At 36.1% G+C, this 19,451-nt stretch overlaps 2 protein-coding genes across 2 annotated transcripts; one reads left to right on the forward strand and one right to left on the reverse strand.

Annotated features, from left to right (window-relative positions):
• Positions 1–2,181: 2,181 nt before the first annotated feature.
• Positions 2,182–13,819, forward strand: scn4bb (sodium channel, voltage-gated, type IV, beta b). Its single transcript, XM_073840708.1, has 6 exons — positions 2,182–2,373; positions 3,171–3,597; positions 7,150–7,313; positions 9,342–9,564; positions 9,727–9,856; positions 10,056–13,819. The coding sequence occupies exons 2-6, from the start codon at positions 3,495–3,497 to the stop codon at positions 10,138–10,140; spliced, it is 705 nt and encodes a 234-aa protein (XP_073696809.1). The 5' UTR covers positions 2,182–2,373; positions 3,171–3,494; the 3' UTR covers positions 10,141–13,819.
• tmprss4b (transmembrane serine protease 4b) lies at positions 12,189–18,218 on the reverse strand. The gene is made up of 11 exons (XM_073840035.1): positions 18,080–18,218; positions 17,492–17,644; positions 17,056–17,182; positions 16,752–16,868; positions 16,616–16,659; positions 16,067–16,229; positions 15,618–15,784; positions 14,787–14,876; positions 14,492–14,634; positions 14,210–14,359; positions 12,189–12,197 (listed from the first exon to the last, which is right to left on the reverse strand). The coding sequence occupies exons 1-11, from the start codon at positions 18,216–18,218 to the stop codon at positions 12,189–12,191; spliced, it is 1,302 nt and encodes a 433-aa protein (XP_073696136.1).
• Positions 18,219–19,451: the final 1,233 nt, after the last annotated feature.

Below are 19,451 nucleotides of genomic sequence, written 5' to 3' on the forward strand. Positions count from 1 at the left end.
TGAACACTTTCCAACAATGACTGTATGATTTTTGAGATCCATCTTTTCACACTGAGGACAACTGAGGGACTCATATGCAACTATTACAGAAGGTTCAAATGCTCACTGATGCTTCAGAAGGAAAAACAATGCATTAAGAGCCAGGGGGTGACATTTTTTTTAACAGAATGGAGATGTATATTTTTGTTATTTTGCCTATATTTTTCATTTAATACTGCCCTGCAGAGGCCACAGAAGACAAAATAAGTTAAATAAGATATTTAAATTCAATCTTTAAGTTCAAAAGTTTTCACCCCTGGCTCTTATTGCACCATTTTTCCTTCTGGAACATCAGTGAGCATTTTAACCTTCTGTATTAGTTGCATATAAGTCCCTCAGTTGTCCTCAGTGTGAAAAGATTTATCTCAAAATCATACAGTCATTGTTGGAAAGGGTTCATATATACAAAAATGTAGGAAAACCAAAGAATTTGTGGGACCACAAAGAATTTTTCTGAAAAACAGCAGGCGGTTTAACTGTCCAGGACAAATATGAACAACTACGACTAAACGACTAAGCTGTGGATCATTCAAGAAAGAACACAGTATTAAGAATCAAGGGTATGTAAACTTTTGAACAGGGTCATTTTTTAATGAATTCAACTATTATTTTCTCTTGTGGACTATATGTAAACATATTGTATGTGAAATATATGTAATATGTAATATATGTAAAATGACATTTTGCAGATTCTGAAAGGGGAATGTAAACTTTTGACCTCAACTGTACAGTGCATACCTAAATTTAACAACTACCATACTACCATACTGACAAAAATATAAGTTTTATTTAGAGACCAAAAGGGTGCAAAAAAAAAAAAAAAACATTTTGTTGAGTTGTAACCTATTTGATTAAAAATGGCAAAATATGACCAAAAAAAATTAGTAGATTGCATCACTGGATATTACTGACACACTATTGTTAGTGCAGCTGCAATTTAATGTTTACCTACTGCAATCTTACATTGCTCTCTTTTACCATTAAAATGAAAGTGTCGTGCTGAAATTAATGTTCAGTTTCCATGAACAGTAAAGCCTTTGTGAGCAATAAAGACTTTTTTTTGATTTGATTAACCATCTCAATAATTTTGACGTTAACAAGCGCTGTTAGACTCCTGAGGCAGATCAGCTTAGCTAATTTGTAAAAACTTTTAAGCTAAATATAAAAAACTTTTTGACATCCTAACAACAAATGACCCTGGTGACAGATATTTTTAATAACTAAGATATTTTAATATTTAAATAACTGTTAATTGGTCTTTTGTTTAGCATTAAAACAAAAGAAAAACCATTGTATACTCATCATGGTTTCTTGTTCCTGTGATTAACCAATAAATACAAATGTAGCTCTTCACACCCATTTATAGCACATCCTAGTTTACATATAGATTACTAAGAGTCACACAAATTCCCAAGTACAGAAAGTCTCTGGGTTTCGGATGACAATTGCCCTGATCCAGGAAAACCTGACTCTGCTGGTGCAGCCTATTATCAATACCAGAGGGGGTGGGGTTGAGAAATGCAGAGTCATAGGAAACTCAATTCTGCCAATCTATCATGGATGTGTGAGAGAGGGACACAGACACATATTCAAAGTCACAGTCACTTTGCAGACGAACACACACATGTGCAGTCTGCCCATATTCATTCATGTGCTTTCCACAGTGAGGGACAGTGACGCATGTCACTCTTGCTGATAGGGGTCAAATGAACTCTCGTCACCCTGTCATTGTTAATCGATGTGTATCCCAGCAGTTGAGGTGCTGGCGGACCCCTCGTGTTTCTTTCCGGAGCTGTCCTCCCTGTTGCCTCTCTAAAAACTGCAATGCAGAAGAGACTCCGGACCCCAAATAACACCGCCTAACAACCTGAACCCACATTTACAGCTCAGAGAGAGAAAGGAGGAGGGAGAAAAGGAGCAGAGATAGAAGGGGCGAGAGGAAGGAAGGGGGGGACAGGCAGTCAGCCAAGGAGGGGAAAAGTTGAGTGTGAGCCAGATTTTAGCCGATTTTTTAGAGAGAGAGAGAGAGAGAGAGAGAGAGAGAGAGAGAGAGAAAGGGGGGGGGGGGGCTGCTGTTGAACAGACTAGCTGCAGTTGTCCCCAGACCTCCGCTGCTTCAATGCTCATCAGTTCTGTTTTACCGGCTGGATTGCGCGTGTCCCTCAAAAGGTGTGTCGGTGAGAGTGTATGTATGTGTGTGTGTCAGAGGGTGTTTGTGTGCGTGTCTGAGCAGCATTGGGACCAAAGCACTGCGGATTTGTGTGCAGCATATTCTGTGGACTGATGCCCTCTGCTTCTTCAAACAGGACATACAGATTTACCTGCTCAACAGAGGTACGGCACAGAAACGCACACACGCTGACTCAACCAGACACAGAATCACGCAGCTCTTCAGTCATTTGCAAACATTTTGGATAGTCTTTCATAGTCAGAAATGTGTATATATATTATAAGGCTCAATAAAGGACTTCATGCACATATACAAAAGTTCACTGTAACTGCATTCAGAACCAAGATATGTGAGATGCTTTGTGCTTCTTTGTGGTTGTAATATGTATGTGTGTGTGTGTGTGTATATACATATATACATGTATACATGTATTTTATTAATGTAATTTAACAAATGTAAATAACAATGACGTCAGTTAGGTAAAATTAGACCAAATTGATAAATGTACTAAAATTATAATAAAAGAAAAACAAATGAATAAATATATGTATTTTATTAATATAATTTAACAAATGTAAATAACCAAATTAATAAATATATATATAATATAATATATATATAATATATATAATAATAATAATGAAAGAAAAACAAATTAATAAATACTATATTTATATAGTGTTAATATTATTCATTATTACGTTATTTTATGTTTCTCTTTTTTTAAAAAAAACATTTATGTATGTTTATTAATTTGCATGCATACTGTAGACACTTTTATCCAAAGCAGCTTACAGTAAATTGCTTCCAAACTTGCTGATGTAAGTGGATTCTGTCAGCTGATCTTAATTGGTGAGGTTATAATAGATATAGTTATAGCTATAGTGGGATCACTTTTTTAATAGAAGGATTTGTACTTGATTCTTGCTGCCCTCCTGTTCAAATCTTCCTTTTTCCACAGGTCAGAGGGCACCCGAACAACCAAAAAAACTGAGCCTGATGGAGTTCTAGAAACTTCATCTTCCCAGTTGGGCAGATCCTTGTGCTTCCAGATCTCTTGAGACCCGGACTGGCCTTTGACAGAAGGAATCTTATGTTTGATGTTAGGAACTGCAAGCATAGATTGATCTAGTGCACAACTGGTGAGAAGCGTATTGGAGTCTTTGCCACCCAGGCAGTGTCTTGAGAAACAAAGACTTCTGGGAAACTGACAAAACTGAACGTGAACCGCTGAGGAAGGCAGGTGCACGTAACCAAAAGAAAGGAGAAGAAAGTGAAGTGCAGGATGGAGACACAGAGCAGAGGTCGTCTGACAGGAGGTGGCAGTGGTGGCGGCGGCTTGACCTCAGAAAGAACTGTGTCCTGTCTTGTTCTTACTCTCGTCATTGGTAAGATTCTCCTCTACCTTCTTTTACTGAAAACATGCTGTTGTCATAAACTTTGAAATTACAACAGACCAGATAAATTGCTGTTCTTGATAGAAAGAGTATATGTTGTTTACTGCAATTTTTTTACTAATATTTCATATTGAAAATTCATATTGAAAGCAGTGGGCTTGCAAAGTCTATGCAGTTCTCTGATGTCCTAAATACAGACACACACAGATCCTGCTCCTAATGTTGCATTGCAGAGAAGCTGTAGAATAAAGTGTCAAAGTCAGCATTAGTTTAGTGGCTCAAATGTCTGGGACGTGTTTGCCCCTGAAAACAGAACTAAGCACAGGAAACTGGTCAGAGTTATAATTTGCTCATTCTCACGTTCAAATCTGACTCAAAACTTTCTTCCTGATCATGTACAAATGTTTACATTAATTAATTTCATTAAGCAAAGTGTTTCATCATTTAAGTTTGGCCTTGCATATCACTTGCAAATCAAGCTGTATATGTCGTTGAATAGGACATGGTTTTAGGAAATATTTCTTGCTTGTAGTTTGCTAATTTTTTTGTCAGTTATGGTGGCATATTTTGTTTGTGAATGAGAGACAGAGAATTAGGTGTGTGAGAGCTGTGTACAGGGCGTCTCGTGCTGCTCTAGTCTAGATAACATATTTTGGATCACCGCTAATGCAAGATGAGTACTTACAGTAATGTAAGGAATTTTGTTTCATGGCTGGCAAAGGGAAGTATCTTTACTTGTGCTGAGTTAATCACAGATTTTTAAGAAAGCTGAGATGAAAGATAAAAGGCTGGAGATGCCATTAAATAAGCTCTAGAATCAAGCATGTCTGGAAATCATGACTGTGTGAGGTGAGCTTGCTTAAGTCTCTGAAATATTTTTCATCATAGTTTCATCTTGGGTTTGTTATCTACACTCATTTTTTACAGTAACTGTATTGTATACTAAATCTAAATATTGAAATGTGTGCCTGTTTTTATTTATTTTCTTTCTTTACCTTATCTCCTAAGGTATTTTGGGAGATACATTACTGAGAATCATTAAGTCTCATGAGGCTTTTTTCTCATTGATTTTTGTGCAATTAAATGATTCTCTGGGGTAAAGCAGCAGACTACGTTTGTGTAAGAGAAGCACAATGTCTCTTAGAGAACATGATGACAAGCATGTTGATTAAATCAACATTGAGTACACGGTGTTTCCACAACCACTCGTTTCCTGGTTTAAAATATCTCTTATGAAAGGATACAGTTGATTGGTAGGACCTCTTCACTGCTCATGTAACGTCTCCTGACAAGTTACACAGCTGTGTAAACTCAGCACTCTCACGCCGGCACGTGTTCATTCTGTCACATTGCGTGCCAAGCAAACTTCTAGAGCCCAGGTGTGTATGTAAGGTCACCCCAGCCTGCTTATTTCTCATCTATGGTACATACAGTATGTAAAATGCGTGTATGTTATATATTCTATATATAATATGTATATGAACTTTCAATATCCAGACAATCAGTTTCACTTGCAAAATTGCATTCATGTACAATATCAACAAATTGACTGTCACAGTGAAACAAGAAAACATGTATAATTATGTCACTCATTAAATTGTGTCTCTCATGCGTTTCACAGTAATAGAAGACCATAAAAGTAATAGTAAACACCAAGAACAGAGAAAGTTAAATATAGATGACTAAAAAATGCTATGCACATGAAACAGTATCTCTGTAGAACCACATCTGAAATGTGAAAGCTGTTATATGAACCTTGAACTACACCCTGACATATTCAAACTCCATAATCAGCTGTTTTCTGCATGGTAGAAAACACCTCGAAGTTTAATGCATGATTCTGGGTGCTGAAATGAACACTGAGCAAACCACTTAAAGTTAATATATGAAGAGTTTATTTGCAAAAAAAAAAAAAAAAAAAAAAAAAAAATTTGTTCAAAAATCATGTTTTTTTATGATGTTATCATGTGTTTGTGTTAGTTAGCTGTATTTTTTTAATTATATTTTACGTAATCAAAATACCCTGACTGCAGTTTGATTGAGTTTGATTGAGATTAATTGGAATACACAATAAAAAAACATGATTTTTGAAAATTGTTAAAACTGAGTTTTTAGTTGCAAATCAGTTGCAAATTAACTCTTCATTTGTGACCCTGGACCACAAAACCAGTCATAAGGGTACATTTTTTTAAATTGACCTTCATACATCATCTGAAAGCTGAATAAATAAGCTCTTCATTGATGTATGGTTTGTTAGGATAGGACAATGTTTGGCTGGAGAGGAATCTGAGGTTGCAAAAAAAATAAATATTGAGAAATCGCCTTTAAAGTTGTTAAAGTTCTTAGCAATGCATATTACTAATCAAAAATTAAGTTTTAATATATTTACGGTAGGAAATTTACAATATCTTTATGGAACATAATCTTAATATCCTAATGATTTTTGTCATAAAAGAAAAATCGATAATTTTGACCTATACAATGTATTGTTGGCTGGCCTCAGATATAGCACATGTACGTCTGCAAGATGTCCGTTAAAGATCACTTGATCTGGAAAGCATCTAATGTGTACAAATCTCTGGCAGACATCTGTAAGATGTCAGTTTTTACATACATTCTAAATCATAAACATCTTAAAGACATCTAATAGACGTCTATCTGACAACTGATAGGAAATGTCCTATAGACATATTGTCATACCTGTGCTGTCAGAGGGTTTTGTGGTCCAGTGTCACATATGTTCTCCAAAGGCTAGCAACACACCATGTAGTATACAACAGGTAAAATAATGAGGTGTGGCATAGTAGATCAAACTCTGGGCTAGTAACGAGAAGGTTGTGGGGCAAAGCCTCTTATGATTCATGAGAAAACTGCAACATCATTTTTATGTGAGAAAGCAAGAGAGAATAAATGGAAACAGGTGCATATACATATATTTTGTACATTGTATATGTGTGTGTGTGTGTGTGTGTGTGTGTGTGTGTGTGTGTGTGTGTGTGTGTGTGTGTGTGTGTGTGTGTGTGTGTGTGTGTGTGTGTGTGTACCTGGTATTCATCACGTTGTGGGGACCAAATGTCCCCACAAGGATAGGAATATCAGTAGATTTTGACCTTGTGGGGACATTTCTCAGGTCCCCATGAGGAAACAGGCTTATAAATCATGCACAATGAGTTTTTTTGATGAAGTAAAAGTGTGCACAATCTCCTGTGAGGGCTAGGTTTAGGTGTAGGGTGGTGTAGGGCGATAGAAAGTACGGTTTGTACAGTATAAAAACCATTACGCCTATGGAATGTCCCCATAAAACATGTAAACCCAACGTGTGTGTGTGTGTGTGTGTGTGTGTGTGTGTGTGTGTGTGTGTGTGTGTGTGTGTGTGTGTGTGTGTGTGTGTGTGTGTGTGTGTTGTGTTGTGTATTTGTGCATAGCCTTTGTCAGTTTTTAGATCTCAATGACCTTTGATAGATGTTCTTCTCTTTTCAGGTTTTGAAACTGATTACACGTCTAGGAACATTTTGTCTCATCTGCTTTCTTTTGCTGTTTCAGGCGTGTGTTGCATTCATGCTCTGGAGATGAATACTGGTAAGATTCCATTTCTAGAAGCCGTGAACGGCAGCACAGTCCTTCTGCCCTGCACCTATGCCAGCTGTATTGGGATCACTAACCTCTACTTCAAATGGGAGTTCAATGATAATGGCACCATGCAGAAGGTAACAGATATTCAGTTTAATAAACATAGCTGAGTCAAATACTTTATTCCACTAATGTACATAAAATAAGGCGAATATGCAGATATAATGGTACTATTGAAAGTTATTTGCAAACAGAATAGAATAGAATGGATATTACCACATAAACATTTCATATAGGCCTACTATCCAACAAACTGTAGTCTATTGGGGGATCAAAAGTCTGAGACCACATTGAAAACTCGGGATTTAAAATCTAATTTAAATATCTAGATAAAGTTTTTGTATTTCTTTGTTAAAATGTATATGTGCTATTTTGGTTACTATCAAATAAGTGAATTTGCGCATTGGTCACGTAAACTCCTTTAGTCAGACGGTCGTATGTTCGCGCCATCCAGCGGTCAGACATTAATCTGGCGCACTCGCTGTTATACAAACGCACCTGGCGCCATCTTGCGTCTTAGTTGTCGATTGTAACAACAATACAATGACTTCGGAAGATTTCACTGATGATATGTAGGTAAAATTACAAAATATTTTCATTTAGTATTTCATGTAAGCTTATTTGATAAGCAGCTAGGGTTGCCACCCGTCCCTTAAAATACGGAATCGTCCCGTATTTGAGAATGAAATTGCGCGTTGATTTTAAGTGTACGCGCATATTACAGTGATTACGGTAGTTTCAGAAACAACACAGAGAGAACGCCTTGCAGAGCGCTTTTCATTTAGACGCCCAGGACTGAGAGATAATACTACAAAGTGCTCGTGAATTTTTACTTACTTATTTGCATTTCAGCTTTAATATCCGTTTATTTATTGGTGTAATTTTCTTTTCTGAGAAATGGGACGTTATTAGACTTTAAGAGTCTAATAAGTAGAAGAAAAAAAAAACAATGATCTGTTCTTATTCAGGAAGGCCCATATTATATGCAAAACTCATATGAAACCTTTTTTAATGCAGCATTTTTTGAGATATGGGACATTATTACATTTTAACGGGATAGACCCCATTTCTAAAAAGTAGAAAAAAAAAACCAATGATCAGTTCTTATTCAGGACGTCCCATATTACTGCAGCATTTTTTAGATGACCCCCCCACCCCCACCCCCCCAGAATGCGTCCCTTATTTTTGGGTATTAAAAGTGGTAACCCTATAAGCAGCCGTATAATAAACTGGATAATATACAATACCCTTCACGCATCCGAATCACGTCCTCGAAGTTTATTTTTACGATAATTAACTACTCAGTGTGTATTGACATATTTAACGTGTTCATTTATACATGATGATCAGGATGTAGCAGGAGATTTTCACACAGTATTTAGCTTTTATTTACTTAGGACAACATCCAAAACAATTTTAAAATGAGTTACTGTTGCTAAGTCTAACATTGATTGGGTGGAATATAAATAGAAACCCTTACTTTATCTTGAGCTGGTTTTGTATGCCTCCAAGGGCACTTGAAGTGAAAGGGGAGCAGTTCTTACAAATCATTCCATTGACTTGATATTGTTTCTCAGTGTCATATTCTCTGCAGCACATTGCGAATGTCCTTTCAAGTATCAAAGATGGTAACAAAGATACATCATCACTACAGTCTTAAGAGTCAAGGAGAACAGTCAAGAGTTAAGGATACTGTAAAATAGACTGATAATTTAAGATTTAAATTTGCACTACTGACAGTCTTAAAGACAAAAAAAAAAAACATGTGACCACAAAATCAGTCATGAGATTTATACAGCTGAATAAATATAGCTTTCCATTGATGTATGGTTTATTAATATTTGGCTGAGATACAACCATTTGAAAATCTGGAATCTGAGGGTGCAAAAAAATATTGAGAAAATCACCTTTAAAGTTGTCCAAATGGACAGAAAAGAAAAATCTATAATTTTAACCTATACATTGTATTTTTGGCTATTACTGCAAATATAACTGTGCTACTTAAGACTGGTTTTGTGGTCCAGAGTCACATATCTTGAACCAGTGTTAGTTGAACTTTACACATATGCTCAGTTTAACATTAATAACTGAGCGTTCTGTTTCAGGTGGCTGATTCTGTAATTCCAACGGATCATGTGGAGCCAAATAAAGTGAACGTTTACCGTGAGAGGGTGGAGTATGTTGGTTCCAGTAAAGAAAATAACATCTCCATCCTGCTTTGGAATGTAACATTTGAGGATGCAGGCGTCTACACCTGCTTCGGCAAAAACCCCAAAGAGAAGGGCAGGAATCACAGCGCCTTTTTTACTCTATATGTAGTAGAGGAACGTAAGTGTTGCAGGGGGGAAAGAGAGGGAGTTACAGAGAGAGATACAGAGAGAGAATAATACCTCAATGTCACATGTCAAGGTCATTATTAAAATAACTCTCTTTGCTTTTTTCTCCTCTCTCATTCCCTTTTGTTGTATTCTCTGACTACCCTATTCTCAGTAAGGGTGGTTGATAACACACTCACCATCATCATTGCCTCCTGTGTTGGCGGATTCATCGCTTCATTAATGGCCTTCATGTTGCTAAAGAACTTCACTCTGTTCGTTCTCGCAAAGATTGAGGAAAAAAAGTGAGTTGATGGCAACCTTTAATATGTCCACATAAACATACATTAGACTAGAAAAAATCTGTAATTACAGATTTAAATAAATGTAAAGTAATTGATTTAAAAATGAACATGTGTTAGTAGTAGCATGTATTATATATATAAATATGGTCTATATAAGATCTCCCTCTCATTGTGCCCATTTCTTTCCATGTTTTTTCAGTAAGGAGTGCCTTGTCACCTCCTCAGGGATTGATAACACAGAAAACGGTCTGTCGGGCTCCAAATCTACACCAAAGAAAGCATGACAGCGTGCAACCAAACAGTCTCACATGCACGTGAAAACACAGATCAGCCATCATGCTGTGCCCTCTCTGTTAATTTACATCCGTGTTTACAAATGCTATACTTCTGTTTTTATGATACAGAGCAATGATAGTAGTAAACAAGTTTTGAAGATTTTCATTCATAACCTTTTCATGGATGTTATTCACTCGACTCATTTTAAACATTTCGTTAAAGCATAAACACGGATATGAATAAAAAGAGGGGCATAATGTATTTCTGCATATATTTCAATTTATATATGCATTTAAATATGCACCACACATGCAGCCTCACGCACTTTAGTTTCTTGGCCCACACTGAATCTGTGGGCTTTATTTAATCTTATGATAGAAAAATGAAATATTTTCTTCAACAATGCTTGAGACAGGGATAAATGTAGCTATGCTATTCATTTAGTTAATTGAACTGGACTGTAAAACTGTGAAAGGCCCATGGCCTCACATGTACTCTAGGTGCCTGACTAAAATAGTTGTGAAAGGAGTAGGTTTATTGTGTGTAAAAAGGTTTATTGTTTTGTTTGTTAAATGGCCATCGAAAGATCATGCAACAGGGAAATGTGTTTAGAGAGACACTAGTGATTTTCATTGTTTCACTGACAGAGACAGACTCTCATAGCTGGTTAATGAAACTGCATGTTTTAATGCAGTGCCTCTGAATATAGCAAAAAATTTTAAAAAAAAATACAAAAACCAGCAGAACTCTGATTGTAATAAGCATGAAGGGAGAATTAGGCCTTATTTGAACAGTCTTGAGTCCAGTTCAAAATAAACCTCATTACCGTTTTTGCTTGAAAATGAAACACAGGTGCCTGTTAATGCTTCTGTCGCCACCTTTTGGCGAGGATGACTGAATCAATGCAGAACATTACAATGCAAAAAAATAAAAAAAAGAATAAAAACAGAATACGCTGCAAAATAGCAAAAGCCACCAAACAGTTAGTAAATACAAGCTAATGAATGATAAATGACAATCTGTAGAAATCAGTATCCTCTTAGAGAAAACCCTGAATGAAACACTGAAAATGCTGCTTTAAATAATTTCCAATGCATTATAGCATGTGTTAAATGGCCAGAAGTTTTAGGAGTAAATGGCTGACTATAACAGTAGAAACATTATATGTAATGCTTTTTTATTGAAATATTGAAACAAAATTGTCACATATCTATCATCAGCTTTGAAACTAAAAATAGCTTGGTGAATTTCCATGTTGAACAAAATATGAATACCAAAAAGGGAAAAAAAATAATAATAATATAACCTTTCAATGCAAACAGACATACTGTGACCTGAAAAACATGCAACTCACCCTATGACATAATGAAAATGCAATATTTAAAGGCAATAAGCTCATCGTCATGCAGTCACGCAAAACAACTAACTAAATGAAACCGTATATATATCATGTAAATACAGATTTAATAATCGAGACATGACTGGATATAGGTCTCACAGGTTTTCAGAAGTTTAGCTAATAAGCATTTCAAACTTTCACTTGAAGGATTCAGGGAATTCAGTGGAGACAAAAGAAGGGACTGACATCAAACAGGTCTGGTGAGGTCTGATCAATTAGAAATTAAATAAGATGAATTAATTGATAAAATGAACCAATAATCTGTTATTAAAAGTACAGAGGTGCTGTGCAAAACTCTGACCAATAACAAATTATCCCGTCATATAAAAAGGATGTTACCTCTTTTAGTTCTATATATTATTTGGTGAGATATAGGATTTTAACCAAATTATCAAAAATATAGAAACAAATATATTGATCTGCTTTATAGAGCTCACCTATTGTTACTGAATACTTAAAAGAATTTTAAAGGCTGTTGAATTTTGCAATTATTAGTGAATTTTACTGTGAATCATGGGTGATGTTGGTCACGAAAGTCTTCCTTGAAAAAGCAGCTGGTTTTCAGTGCCAAAAGGAGTTAACTCCAAATGAACCATCTAGTCAGAGGTTGTGAAAGTTTATTGCTTGTAGATTTGTCAACTTTTATTTTGGATTTGTTCATTGTACCTATAGAGCACAAAAACTGTGTAGGAGAAATCTGGTAAATTTATACTGTATTTGGACCTGAAAAAAAAAATCTATAAGCAATGTATACTGTTTATCTAGTAACTCTCGTCTCATACCCCTATGTAACGCCACTAAATTTTCTATAGTGTCTGTTGGAACAACAATTATTTTGTTTATAGTAATTTTTTAACACTTGCTTTTATTTAACATTGTAAGGCTTTTGTTGAAATGATTGTAATTCTGTTTGTCAAAGGGTCACTTTAACAAACGATATGTCATTGATCCTTTTTTTTTTTTTTATAAATGATGTGATGGCACACAGGTCATGTAAGCAATATCCAGAGGGCATTTAGCATCTTTTAATAGGAGAAATATTGGAAAGGTACATTCATACATTTTCAAAGCACTTGTACTACCTCTTATATAGACAAGTTTGTCATATCATTGCTAAACTTGCCTTTAATATTTCTGCATTAATGTTTTTAAGATTGTGGACAGGCGAGGTTTTCTCAGGTCGTTCAGTGAAAGAGTTTGATATTCTGCTTGATACTGGGCTGTTGGATCATAGGGCTTTTAAATTAATGTTATCCTTCTAATAGTCTTCGCTTTATTACTGCACTATTTAATTAACACCATATCAGTTTTGGTTGAATTAGTCATTAGGCTTGGCCTAATTGTGGTAATCACATATTTTTCAACCAAATCACAGATTACAGATGACATTAGGAGAGAATGCAAAGGGTATGTTTCCACCATTATTAGATTTTTTTTTTTTTTAAAGAAAAAGTTGCAATTCTCTGTTAATGTTTTGGAACTGGAATTTGAAGCAAAAAGAACTCATGAACACCTATTTTATGTAGCCAAATACATAACTGTCTTGATATTGTGTATGTCTGTTCACACGACCTGTGATTCTAAACACTTGAAGTTTTCTGCAGTGCTGATGGCAGCTAACCTGTGGAAAACCAATAATAGAGGCGAAGCAATAATGGAGGATGTGGGAGAAATCTGTTAAGAGGTGGATTGCTGATTTGATTTTCTTCAGTTACTTTCAGTTTATCATTTAAATCACTCAGATGGATGGTGAAAATGAAAATGATAAACCCAAACTAGTTGCTTTTGAATAAATTTTAATCATAAATATACAACTTCTGTAAACTGTTCTCACAGTAATTTGCCTGCAAACTGTACAGTGTTGATAAAGCATCAGAGGTTTGTTTTCCCCTTGGATCAGATACATTCAGATGCTTTATGAACGCTGAGCTACAGCAGACTGTTGAGTCAAAAATGTAAGACCAAGGGGAATAAAGGCCTCAAGGACTCAAAAGTCCACAGAAACAAAAAGGTACACTGCCTTGGAGTACTTTTCGGAAAATTACAATTTTACATTAATCCTGATCAGTCCGTCTCAGCTGTCTTAGATGTTGTTTGACATCAGTCCCTGTAAAACTGAATGTAAAACATATGCTGTATCATAGATGCTCCACTCACAATCTAGAATTCTTGATTCCATTGTTTCCTGAAGCCAGTGTGCAGGCCTGTTATTCCCCATTGGACTGCACAGTCATGCATAATATATTTCTTTATTATGAGAAGCAACTAAAATAAAATGTTTTGGATAAAACAAATGTTGTGATGTGTGCTGGATAAGTAAATGCATCAAGTAATCGCTTTATTATATTATTTATTTTTTGCTTTCTAAATGCTTTTAGTAGAAAAGAAATTAAAACAGCTTTAATATCTTTACAATGGACATACAGTAGACTGGAAAACTGCCATAATGTGACTACAAAGACTATAAAAGCATGATGTTTTGACATAAAATGTCTAATTAAATATCAAATGATCTAGATTCTAGATTAAAGAACACCGATTTATTTGTTGTCTTTCCTCCTGTCATGAAAGCATGAAGTTACGCGTCCATGGTTCACCTTCTCATGGATGTCTCTGAAACATAATTAATCTTAATATTTTCTCTTATACAATTGTGTCCACAGTCATGTGAAACATACCTCCATTACAGTGTAGATCCAGTCGAGAAGTTGACTAACATCAGTGTAAACTCCAGGTTTTCCCTCTCGTGCACAGCCTACTCCCCAACTCACTACACCCATTAACTGCCAACGAGATGAAAGGTACACTAGCGGACCACCACTGTCCCCCTGAAAAAGAGAAAATACTTTAAAGAGACAGTACCATTTGGAAATTGTTTTTTTTTCTGGATACACAAACAATGATATACATATCTCTTCTGAAGAGGAGCCTGTATTTGATTTTTCATTTGTTGTTGTTACCTGACACGCATCTATGTTTCCTTCAAGGAATCCAGCACAAAGCATTCTGGGAGTTATTACAGGACCATAAACAGAGGGTTTGGAACACTCTGACCTGTCAATCAGCGGCACTGAAGCTTTCTGCAGCACAGAAGAAAGCTCACCTGCGTAAAATGAGAATGAGGAAATGCCAGAGACAAAACAATATAATAAGTGGAAAAAAGGTGGAGTGCTGATTTAAATGGGTATAAGTTCACAGTCCTGCCTAATTTGAGTTACCAGTTATACATTAAGCAACAAAGCTATTTTTTCTTACCTTTCTCCTTTAGCAATCCCCATCCAGTTACCACAAGCATCTCCTTCACAGACAGCTGGTGTGGAGGTAAACAAACTGGCAAGATAGATTCTAAGGATAGAAAATAGTTCTAGAGCCAATGACATTTATTTAGGCCTTTTGTTCCATGATAAACATTACAAGCCACTGACTCGACAAACTACTGACACTGCCTTTAATTCTTTTGAGAAGCCTCAATGTGTCATCATTCTAGCGTCCTACTACTCTAAAGCAGCATAGTTCACCCAAAAATGAAGATTCTGTCATTATTCACCCTCATGTCATAATACCTTCATTTATCTTCGGAACACAAAGATACTTTTGATGAAATCTGAGAGCTTTCTAACCCCCAATAGACAGCAATGCAACCGACACATTTAAGGCCCAGAAAGGTAGTAAGGACATCAATAAAATGGTCTATGTGACATCAGTGGTTCAATCATAATTTTATGAAGTTACGAGAATACTTTTTGTCCACAAAGAAAACAAAAATGGCTTTATCCAAAAATTTTTTTCCTTACACGTCAGTTTTCAATGTGCATTCATCTGCTTTATTTTTTCATCTTTTTGGCGTTCTCTATGAACCACCTTTGATTGAAAAAAGATCCACATGAGGGTGTATCCGTGTGTATGTATATATATATATATATATAAAATAGCAGCAAAGGAGAGAAAATGAGGAAAATATAGTTACAGATGTTGAAGTGGGACTCAAGTAACTCAAAATGTCCCTCTCATATAATCATTTAGTCTCATTTTAAATCTCTGATGTAAGAAAGCAGCTCATCAGAATGGATAAATTAAGTACTGTACCTCCAACAGTGACAGGCCATGTGAGTTTTAGCATGGCAATGTCATAGTCATTACTCAAGCGACTGTAGTCCCTGTGGACTACAATCATCTCCACGCGGACACCCCTGGACACCGCCACTTGGGTCCGACCCAATGCCACAGTCCATCGACTTAACTCTCTTGTCCGGCTGAGAATTCATGCGTGTAAGAGAAAGACGCAGCAAATCACAAAACAGCATCCAAGTGGACTAACTGACCCATAGCAATAAATTTGAAAAAAGTAAAAAAAGAAAACAATTTTCTTTTTTCTTATTGTAAAGAGAAGAACTGTATTCAAAAGCAACTAGTTTAGATTTACCCATTTAAGACATTAGTCAACCAAGTTATTTAGGGGGAAAATGGAATTAAATCAAAATGCTTTTGACTTAAATTCTGTTTTAGGACACGTCTTACATTTGTGAATGACTTACCCTGTGAAACAGTGAGCAGCTGATACGATCCAGCGTGTGGACAGTAATGCTCCTCCACAAACGTGCTGATGGTTCCACTGAAGACTAACCTGCCACGGCCAGTGTTCGATTGCTGTGTCCACCCCACCAACAATACGGTCCTCTCCCACCACCTCTCCACAGTCTGCATTAACATAGGGAAGATGTTTTTAATAATCACATGAACAAACAAGGTATTAGTATACTTCCTAATTCCTACATTTAAAATAAAAAAAAAACAGCAAACAAACTAAAATTGAAGTTCAGATTTAAATAATGAAGTAGAATTTAATTATATTACAAAAAAAGGAAAGTTGGTCAAAAACTTTGAAAGTTGAATGTCTTCTTTTAAAGTTAAAATTGAATGTCCTTCAATTAAAACTCAGATTTCACTTTCTGTCCTTCCTGTTTAACTTCATGGGTGCTGTGGCCAATTAAATTCTAGCTCATTAATTGAAAAGGAGCCAAATTCTAGAATGCACACACACCTGAGCCACACACACACACACACACACACCTCAACAGTCTTACCTGAGCAAGACAGAGACACCACTGAGCCAGAGAAACATTTGTCACTGTAAGAGAGCACATCATTTCTGTGTAAATGACAATGTCATCATTTTGTGTGGAGAATATCACAAATGACCTCATAGCAAGCGTATCTCACCTGACTGAGAGAAAACTCTGGATTTCAGAGTCAGTGGAGTCATTGCTGACTGCAGCAAATGCATTCTGAGGATTGAAGAACAGACTCCTCACCGGGACTCGTGTACTGCGTGGACTCCTGTAGTGAGATATTTGCTGGATAAACACTACTACGAAAGCACTGCTTTATACTGCAGTCAATGGGAAGGTGATCAGATTTCTTATAGTCAGAAATATATATGACAGCGCTTCAATGTGGTTTTACAGCTTAGTTTACTAATGGTAATTGGTTAAAAACCATTGTGCCATGTGAGTGCTCTGCTTACGCTGTATAGCCCAGTTGTTGACAGGTTAACCGCGTGTGCTTTGTCCTCCAGTTATCAGCACACACTGTTCTCCAGCCACCCTCATTAGTGAACACCTGCAGGACCAGTCTGTCTCCCATCAACCTCACTACATACAGGTAAATATAGATGAATCACATGCTCGCCTACAAATTCATCTTTAGCGGTGTAAAAATAAGGGTTACATTACAACACCTTTCGATTTCACTAAAGGTTCTTTACAGTTGGAAAGGGTTGAATACATAAATGCAGTCTCACATAAAGGTTCTTATTTTTTGAACATTATCAATAAATAAAAAGTTATTTTAAAAATGACTGACTAAAAGGTTCTTTAGGGAACCCAAAATGTTATTTATTGACATTGCAATGAACAATCTGAAACCTGTATTTTTAAGAGTGTAAAAGTGTGCATAATCACCTGGATACGTGTCATTGTTCCGCAGTTTAGATACACATGTGATTTCATCCTCACCGTCTGCACAGTCAGCCTTTCCATCACATGCCTTTTCTATTGAAATGAACCTCAGTGAGCCAGAGCAGTAGAAAAACCTGGCATTCACCATCTTAATGGCTGGAAAGTAAACAAACAACAAACAGAAAGAATGTTTCATTTATCAAAATGATTGTCATATCCATCTTTTTCTTTAACGCAGAAGCAAGCCTATGAGTGAGACTTCCAGTTCATTAGCTGTTATAGGGAAACAACGAGAATAATGTTGAGCAGTAAACGGTAAAACAGTTTGCACTAAAAACCAGTGTGTTCATAATTAAGACATTACATTAAAAGAATATGGGAAAACGCACCAATTTGCAATATCAAGCCGCAAAACAAGTCATTTTGTACAGCTTGAAATAGCTAGATGCAGAAGAGACAGGAAGCCAGACCCAAAAATGTACAAATGGCTGCACAAACACACAAACTCTTACAGGAAGAAAAAGCTAGATAGTGATAAGAATTACAATGAAGGAGCAGAGAAAGGAGTATGGCATGACAATAGATTCTTACTGAAGTACAACCCCACTATCAAGGTTGCTAGTATGACTAGCACACAGAACACCGTGATAACCGTCACTCTCCAGCATGCTCTGCTCTCCTCAGTCCTCAGTGTGCTCAATTCTCGCCTGCGTTTCAGTCTCAGTGCCATGGGAAACTAGAGAAAAAAGACTGCTAGAAAGAAATCTGGCCAAATCAGTGGATTTTACTGGTCCTGTCGTTTAATATGGACACGTTGTCCGCTCTTTAGCTGTGTGACTTCACTAACACTAAAAATTTCCTATTGCTTAATATATTATGAATACGTTTATACAATTGTCAAGACTGGTATTAGTATCCAACACTTCTAAGTAGTGACTCTCACAAGGGTTTCTATCATGAATGACTAGCAGCTTGCTAAACTCAAGCAGTGTTTAGGAACTCCCTAGTTATCACTTTCACTCAGCTGATCTGGATTAACTAATCAGTTGGAGGCAGGTTTTGATAAGACTTTGGGTGAATTCAGAACAGCTTACTAGTTCACAAAACAACAAACTACAGGTATGTGCCACAAAATTAGAATATGGAGGGAAAGTCCATTTATTTCAATCATTTGTTTCAATAGTGAAACTTGTATGTTATATTAGTTCACTACACACAAAGTGAACTATTTCAAGCCTTTACTTTGTTTCAATTTGAATGATTATGGATTAAAGATATATATATATATATATATATATATATATATATATATATATATATATATATATATAAATCCACTATTTCACAAAATTAGAATATCATGACAAAGTTCAACATTATAGGCTCCCTGTGTCCCAATCTAGTCAGCTAATTAACACAAAACACTTGCAAAGGTTTCCTCAGCCTTTAAATTGCCTTAATTTGCAAAATGTGCAGGGCAGGGGAGGCTCCAGGACAGGTTTGAAAACCCCTGATATAGAGTATTGTCTAGACTCTAGAGGAAGATGAGGGAACAGATCCCCGAAATGCAGACAAGCTTAAGGCCAATATCAAAGCAACTTGGGCTACCATAACACCTCAGCTGTGTCAAAGGCTGATCACCTTCATGCCACGCCGCCTTGATGCTGTAATTAGTGCAAAAGGAGGCCCAACAAAGTACTGAGGACATTAAACACACTTTTCAGAAGGCCAACATGTGTTTAAGATCCTTTTTTTATTGGTCACATGAAATATTCAAATTTTGTGAAATACTGGATTTTTTTTTTTTTTTTTTTGTCTTTAATCCATAATCATCAAAATTGAAACAAATAAAGGCTTAAAAAATCACTTTGTGTGTAGTAAACTAATATAAAATACAAGTTTCACTATTTGAAACAAACTATTGAAATAAATGGACTACCTGTAGAATACCTGTAGTTCTGTT

This window comes from Garra rufa, chromosome 5 (assembly GCF_049309525.1).
Source record: "Garra rufa chromosome 5, GarRuf1.0, whole genome shotgun sequence".
NCBI lineage: Eukaryota > Metazoa > Chordata > Actinopteri > Cypriniformes > Cyprinidae > Garra > Garra rufa.